The sequence below is a fragment of the Leptodactylus fuscus genome, chromosome 4, assembly GCF_031893055.1.
Source record: "Leptodactylus fuscus isolate aLepFus1 chromosome 4, aLepFus1.hap2, whole genome shotgun sequence".
Taxonomy (NCBI): Eukaryota; Metazoa; Chordata; class Amphibia; order Anura; family Leptodactylidae; genus Leptodactylus; species Leptodactylus fuscus.
Window position 1 is genome coordinate 5,160,834 of NC_134268.1, and position 8,221 is coordinate 5,169,054.

Sequence of the window (8,221 nt, forward strand, 5' to 3'; positions counted from 1 at the left end):
TTTACACCTCCTCCTCTGTATATTATATTACACCCCCTCCTCTGTATATTACATTACATCCCCTCCTCTGTATATTACACCCCCTCCTCTGTTACACCTCCTCCTCTGTATAATATATTACACCTCCTCCTCTGTATATTACACCCCCTCCTCTGTATATTATATTACACCCCCTCCTCTGTATATTACACCTCCTCCTCTGTATATTATATTACACCTCCTCCTCTGTATATTACACCTCCTCCTCTGTATATTATATTACACCCCCTCCTCTGTATATTACACCTCCTCCTCTGTATATTACACCTCCTCCTCTGTATATTATATTACACCTCCTCCTCTGTATATTACACCTCCTCCTCTGTATATTATATTACACCCCCTCCTCTGTATATTACACCTCCTCCTCTGTATATTATATTACACCTCCTCCTCTGTATATTACACCTCCTCCTCTGTATATTATATTACACCCCCTCCTCTGCATATTACACCCCCTGCTCTCCTCGCTTTTCCCGCCACTCTCTCCGCACGGCATGCCGGGATGTTGTAGTGAAGCGGTGACGTCAGGGGGCGGGGCCCGTCTCACCTCGGTACTTCTCCGCGTAGTCGGTGCTGACGGCCTCCGGGGCTTCTTCCTTGATCCCCGTGATGTCCGGGTGATATGTCTGAGATCCGGGCACCGGAGGAAGCCGATACTGATCCTCTGACGCGGGGGATTCAAATCCGGGACTGAGCCTTGTAGCGGGGATCCATCTGTCCGGGCGGGTGTGTGAGAGAGGGGGGGTGATGACGTCATGTATCACTGGTGGAGGGGGGGTGATGACGTCATGTATCACTGGTGGAGGGGGGTGATGACATCATGTATCACCGGTAGAGGGGGGTGATGACATCATGTATCACTGGTGGAGGGGGGGTGATGACGTCATGTATCACTGGTGGAGGGGGGGTGATGACATCATGTATCACTGCTGGAGGGGGTGTGATGAGGTCATGTATCACTGCTGGAGGGGCTCTGTGATCTCATATCATGATGTACTGTCATGTTTTCTACATTGGGGGGAGGTGATGTGTCCTGTGCTGGGGGGGAGGTGATGTGTCCTGGGGGGGGGGGGGTGATGTGTCCTGGGGGGGGGGGGGGTGATGTGTCCTGGGGGGGGGGGGGGGGTGATGTGTCCTGGGGGGGGGGGAGGTGATGTGTCCTGGGGGGGGGGGAGGTGATGTGTCCTGGGGGGGGGGGGGGAGGTGATGTGTCCTGTGTTGGGGGGGGGGGAGGGAGGTGATGTGTCCTGTGTTGGGGGGGGGGGAGGGAGGTGATGTGTCCTGTGTTGGGGGGGGAGGGGGGTGATGTGTCCTGTGTTGGGGGGGGAGGGGGGTGATGTGTCCTGGGGGGGGGGGGGGAGGTGATGTGTCCTGGGGGGGGGGGGGAGGTGATGTGTCCTGGGGGGGGGGGGGGAGGTGATGTGTCCTGGGGGGGGGGGGGGGGGAGGTGATGTGTCCTGGGGGGGGGGGGGGGGGGAGGTGATGTGTCCTGGGGGGGGGGGGGGGGGGGAGGTGATGTGTCCTGGGGGGGGGGGGGGAGGTGATGTGTCCTGGGGGGGGGGGGAGGTGATGTGTCCTGGGGGGGGGGGAGGTGATGTGTCCTGGGGGGGGGGGGAGGTGATGTGTCCTGGGGGGGGGGGAGGTGATGTGTCCTGGGGGGGGGGGGGGGAGGTGACGTGTCCTGGGGGGGGGGGGGAGGTGACGTGTCCTGGGGGGGGGGGGGGGTGACGTGTCCTGGGGGGGGGGGTGACGTGTCCTGGGGGGGGTTGACGTGTCCGGGGGGGGGGGGGGGGAGGTGACGTGTCCCGGGGGGGGGGAGGTGACGTGTCCCGGGGGGGGGGGGGGTGACGTGTCCCGGGGGGGGGGGGGGGGGGTGACGTGTCCTGGGGGAAGGGGGGGAGGTGACGTGTCCTGGGGGGGGGGGGGAGGTGACGTGTCCTGGGGGGGGGGGGGGGGGAGGTGACGTGTCCTGGGGGGGGGGGAGGTGACGTGTCCTGGGGGGGGGGGGAGGTGACGTGTCCTGGGGGGGGGGTGACGTGTCCCGGGGGGGGGGAGGTGTCCCGGGGGGGGGGGGGGGAGGTGACGTGTCCCGGGGGGGGGGGGGAGGTGACGTGTCCCGGGGGGGGGGGGGGGGGTGACGTGTCCCGGGGGGGAGGTGACGTGTCCTGGGGGGGGGGGGGGAGGTGACGTGTCCTGGGGGGGGGGGGGAGGTGACGTGTCCTGGGGGAAGGGGGGGAGGTGACGTGTCCTGGGGGGGGGGAGGTGACGTGTCCTGGGGGGGAGGTGACGTGTCCTGGGGGGGGGGGAGGTGACGTGTCCTGGGGGGGGGGGGAGGTGACGTGTCCTGGGGGGGGGGAGGTGACGTGTCCTGGGGGGGGGGGGGAGGTGACGTGTGTTGGGGGGGGGGGAGGTGACGTGTCCTGTGTTGGGGGGGGGGGAGGTGACGTGTCCTGTGTTGGGGGGGGGGGGGTGACGTGTTGGGGGGGGGAGGTGACGTGTCCTGTGTTGGGGGGGGGGGTGACGTGTCCTGTGTTGGGGAGGGGGGGGAGGTGACGTGTCCTGTGTTGGGTGGGGGGGAGGTGACGTGTTGGGGGGGGGGAGGTGACGTGTTGGGGGGGGGGGGAGGTGACGTGTCCTGTGTTGGGGGGGGGGGTGACGTGTCCTGTGTTGGGGAGGGGGGGAGGTGACGTGTCCTGTGTTGGGGGGGGGGGAGGTGACGTGTCCTGTGTTGGGGGGGGGGGAGGTGACGTGTCCTGTGTTGGGGGGGGGGGAGGTGACGTGTCCTGTGTTGGGGGGGGGGGGAGGTGACGTGTCCTGTGTTGGGGGGGGGGAGGTGACGTGTCCTGTGTTGGGGGGGGGGGGAGGTGACGTGTCCTGTGTTGGGGGGGGGGGAGGTGACGTGTCCTGTGTTGGGGGGGGGAGGTGACGTGTCTGTGTTGGGGGGGGGAGGTGACGTGTCCTGTGTTGGGGGGGGGGGAGGTGACGTGTCCTGTGTTGGGGGGGGGAGGTGACGTGTCCTGGGTTTTGGGGGGGGGGGAAGTGACGTGTCCTGTGTTGGGGGGGGGGAGGTGACGTGTCCTGTGCTGGGGGGGGGGGGGAGGTGACGTGTCCTGTGTTGGGGGGGGGGGGAGGTGATGTGTCCTGTGCTGGGGGGGGTGATGTGTCGGGGGGGGGAGGTGACGTGTCCTGTGTTGGGGGGGGGGGGAGGTGACGTGTCCTGTGTTGGGGGGGGGGGGAGGTGACGTGTCCTGTGTTGGGGGGGGGGGGGAGGTGACGTGTCCTGTGTTGGGGGGGGGGCAGGTGACGTGTCCTGTGTTGGGGGGGGGGAGGTGACGTGTCCTGTGTTGGGGGGGGGAGGTGACGTGTCCTGTGTTGGGGGGGGGGGGAGGTGACGTGTCCTGTGTTGGGGGGGGGGGGGAGGTGACGTGTCCTGTGCTGGGGGGGGGGGAGGTGACGTGTCCTGTGTTGGGGGGGGGGGGAGGTGATGTGTCCTGTGCTGGGGGGGGGGTGATGTGTCGGGGGGGGGGAGGTGACGTGTCCTGTGTTTTGGGGGTGCGATGTTAATGGTTGATTGTCTCTCGTAGGTGTCTGATCCCTCGCTCCCCAGGATGTTCTCCCCTCGCACTGACGTGACTCTCCTGCTGTCTCGCTCCTCCTTATGTGCGGTCTCTCACTTCTCGGCGCTCCGCACTCTTCAGGTGTGTTTCTATTGCTGCTGTGACCCGCCATGTCGCTGTTCTGCAGGATAGTGCCAATGAAGTTGGTTAAAAGTTACAAGAAGTGCTAAGTGGCCTATGGAGCTAATTAAAGCTGTGATTGGCCCCTCTCTCTTGATTCATGGGGCCCTTTCTGTTATAGTCCAAGCTTATGGCAGGGGCCACATTCTGTCACCTACATAGGATTGTGACCGGCAGTGTGGCCTCTGATCCCCGATCTCCAGAGGCCCGATCTATGTAAGTAATAAATCACTCCAGACTCCGATATGTGACTGGGTCTTTGTTGTAGGGAGACTCCTGTCTGATCTCCTCCCCGCACTCCATACACCGGCCCCGTCCTCCTGACTTCTGTCTGATCTCCTCCCTGCACTCCATACACCGGCCCCGTCCTCCTGACTTCTGTCTGATCTCCCTGCACTCCATACACCGGCCCCGTCCTCCTGACTTCTGTCTGATCTCCCTGCACTCCATACACCGGCCCCGTCCTCCTGACTTCTGTCTGATCTCCTCCTCCCTGCACTCCATACACCGGCCCCGTCCTCCTGACTTCTGTCTGATCTCCCTACACTCCATACACCGGCCCCGTCCTCCTGACTCCTGTCTGATCTCCTCCCTGCACTCCATACACCGGCCCCGTCCTCCTGACTCCTGTCTGATCTCCTCCCTGCACTCCATACACCGGCCCCGTCCTCCTGACTTCTGTCTGATCTCCCTGCACTCCATACACCGGCCCCGTCCTCCTGACTTCTGTCTGATCTCCTCCCTGCACTCCATACACCGGCCCCGTCCTCCTGACTTCTGTCTGATCTCCTCCCTGTACTCCATACACCGGCCTCGTCCTCCTGACTTCTGTCTGATCTCCCTGCACTCCATACACCGGCCCCGTCCTCCTGACTTCTGTCTGATCTCCTCCCTGCACTCCATACACCGTCCCCGTCCTCCTGACTTCTGTCTGATCTCCTCCCTGCACTCCATACACCGGCCCCGTCCTCCTGACTTCTGTCTGATCTCCTCCCTGCACTCCATACACCGGCCCCGTCCTCCTGACTTCTGTCTGATCTCCCTGCACTCCATACACCGGCCCCGTCCTCCTGACTTCTGTCTGATCTCCTCCCTGCACTCCATACACCGGCCCCGTCCTCCTGACTTCTGTCTGATCTCCTCCCTGCACTCCATACACCGGCCCCGTCCTCCTGACTTCTGTCTGATCTCCTCCCTGCACTCCATACACCGGCCCCGTCCTCCTGACTTCTGTCTGATCTCCTCCCTGCACTCCATACACCGGCCCCGTCCTCCTGACTTCTGTCTGATCTCCCTACTCCATAGCTCGGCCCCGTCCTCCTGACTTCTGTCTGATCTCCTCCCTGCACTCCATACACCGGCCCCGTCCTCCTGACTCCTGTCTGATCTCCTCCCTGCACTCCATACACCGGCCCCGTCCTCCTGACTTCTGTCTGATCTCCTCCCTGCACTCCATACACCGGCCCCGTCCTCCTGACTTCTGTCTGATCTCCTCCCTGCACTCCATACACCGGCCCGTCCTCCTGACTCCTGTCTGATCTCCTCCCTGCACTCCATACACCGGCCCCGTCCTCCTGACTTCTGTCTGATCTCCCTGCACTCCATACACCGGCCCCGACCTCCTGACTTCTGTCTGATCTCCTCCCTGCACCTCATACACCGGCCCCGTCCTCCTGACTTCTGTCTAATCTCCCCGCACTCCATACACCGGCCCCGTCCTCCTGACTTCTGTCTGATCTCCTCCCTGCACTCCATACACCGGCCCCGTCCTCCTGCCTTCTGTCTGATCTCCGTGCACTCCATACACCGGCCCCGTCCTCCTGACTTCTGTCTGATCTCCCTGCACTCCATACACCGGCCCCGTCCTCCTGACTTCTGTCTGATCCCCTCCCCGCACTCCATACACTGGCCCCGTCCTCCTGACTTCTGTCTGATCTCCGTGCACTCCATACACCGGCCCCGTCCTCCTGACTTCTGTCTGATCTCCCTGCACTCCATACACTGGCCCCGTCCTCCTGACTTCTGTCTGATCTCCTCCCTGCACTCCATACACCGGCCCCGTCCTCCTGACTTCTGTCTGATCTCCGTGCACTCCATACACCGGCCCCGTCCTCCTGACTTCTGTCTGATCCCCTCCCCGCACTCCATACACTGGCCCCGTCCTCCTGACTTCTGTCTGATCTCCTCCCTGCACTCCATACACTGGCCCCGTCCTCCTGACTTCTGTCTGATCTCCTCCCTGCACTCCATACACCGGCCCCGTCCTCCTGACTTCTGTCTGATCTCCTCCCTGCACTCCATACACTGGCCCCGTCCTCCTGACTTCTGTCTGATCTCCTCCCTGCACTCCATACACTGGCCCCGTCCTCCTGACTTCTGTCTGATCTCCTCCCTGCACTCCATACACCGGCCCCGTCCTCCTGACTTCTGTCTGATCTCCGTGCACTCCATACACCGGCCCCGTCCTCCTGACTTCTGTCTGATCCCCTCCCCGCACTCCATACACTGGCCCCGTCCTCCTGACTTCTGTCTGATCTCCTCCCTGCACTCCATACACTGGCCCCGTCCTCCTGACTTCTGTCTGATCTCCTCCCTGCACTCCATACACCGGCCCCGTCCTCCTGACTTCTGTCTGATCTCCTCCCTGCACTCCATACACTGGCCCCGTCCTCCTGACTTCTGTCTGATCTCCTCCCTGCACTCCATACACTGGCCCCGTCCTCCTGACTTCTGTCTGATCTCCTCCCTGCACTCCATACACCGGCCCCGTCCTCCTGACTTCTGTCTGATCTCCCTGCACTCCATACACCGGCCCCGTCCTCCTGACTTCTGTCTGATCTCCCTGCACTCCATAGCTCGGCCCCGTCCTCCTTGCTGTATATATATTATTTCTTGCTACGGTATTATTCCTCGTTATGATAAGATTTGGTCCACCATAGCTGAGGGCGCTGTGTGAGTATGTTTGGCTTCTCTCCTCAGGTGCACAGAGGGGCATCTGCTGGTTTCCTTCTCCATGGCCTGGCCGCCCTCTTCAGCATTGTGTGTCTTTTGTTTCCCGGACACTCAGTAGACAGTAGCGGTTTATGGATCTCCAACATTATTGGATTGCCCCTTCTGGTCTTCTCCTTCTTCTGGCTGAACGGTGACCATTTTACTGCCAACCTCACACTGGTGTGTGCCCTGCTCCTGGCCACCACCTACCAGCAGCTGAGCCCTGACACCAGGCTTGTAGCCACTCACCTGATGAACGCTGGAGCCTCCCTCAGCATCCTAGTCATCTCTGTGTTCACCATGAGCAGGTATGGACTGCTGGGCAGCCTGGCCCTGGGCCTGTGGGGCGTTCTCTGCTTTATGGATGCCGGAAGAGTGACTCCATTCTCTACAGAGGTTGCTGCAGACTGTGTGCTGGGCACGGCGTTCCTGGCCTTTCAGATGGCGCTGAGGACTTCTCATGAACTGACCTGAGTGGTCCTTGGGCAGCAAGGGACACGTCACATGTGGAGCCGGCCTCCCGGGACTGCAGGATAAAGGATTAGTAAACAGAATTGGCATACTAAAAAGAAGTGGAGCTGGGTGGGGGGTGCTGGGTCATGGGGTGCTGCAGGTTTACAGCGTTTATAGGCGTTCCGATCACCAAGGGAAAGCGTTCAAGGCCACGACTTATGAGGTCAGCTCTGGATGCTCTGTGGTCTCCTCCTGCTTTCTATCAGCCATACTAACGTTCAGTTCGTGCTGGTCACAGTAAGACATCTCTCCCTGGGACAGCTCACAGCCACACTGCTTGTAAACGGGACAGTCACGCTGTATATAAACGGGACTGCTCAGAGTCATGTGTTTGGATGTTTGTTAGTCAATCACGCAAAACCCGCTTGACCGATTTGGCTGAAAGTTTCCACAAACATAGTTACTACACTCGATTGCACAATAGGCTACTTTTCATCACAATAGCACACATACGTTTGTGCCAGGACCCCCACAAAACCCAAACTCACACCATCATCTCTACAATCTCACACAGTTTGGACCATAGCAAGCCACAAAATTCCTATTGCCCTCTACAGCCTCGCCCCTAACCCCACACAATCACATATACTTTACCACTTTGCCCCTCACCTTAGCGATACTCCAGAAGGCTCTCTTTAACGCTCCGGAGCAGCCATGTTTGCCGACCCCCACCGTTCTGACAATCCGCGACACCCCCCACCCATGTCAATACCCCTAGGCGGTCTAATAAATGCAAAAACAAAAAAAATGGGAAATAAAATAAAAAGTATTACAAATTCAAATCACCCCCCCTTTCCCTAGAACACATATAAAAGTAGTTAAATACTGTGAAACACATACATGTTAGGTATCCCCGCGTCCGAAATCGCCCGCTCTACAAAGCTATACAAATATTTTGCCTGGATGCTTAACGCCATAGCGGCAAACATACTGAAAAG

At 60.5% G+C, this 8,221-nt stretch overlaps 1 protein-coding gene across 1 annotated transcript; it reads left to right on the forward strand.

The window, feature by feature from the left end:
* Positions 1-659: 659 nt before the first annotated feature.
* TMEM276 (transmembrane protein 276) lies at positions 660-7,369 on the forward strand. The gene is made up of 3 exons (XM_075270022.1): positions 660-770; positions 3,627-3,740; positions 6,759-7,369. Exons 2-3 carry the CDS (start codon positions 3,651-3,653, stop codon positions 7,242-7,244), a joined length of 576 nt encoding a protein of 191 aa, XP_075126123.1. The 5' UTR covers positions 660-770; positions 3,627-3,650; the 3' UTR covers positions 7,245-7,369.
* The last annotated feature ends 852 nt before the right edge of the window (positions 7,370-8,221 follow it).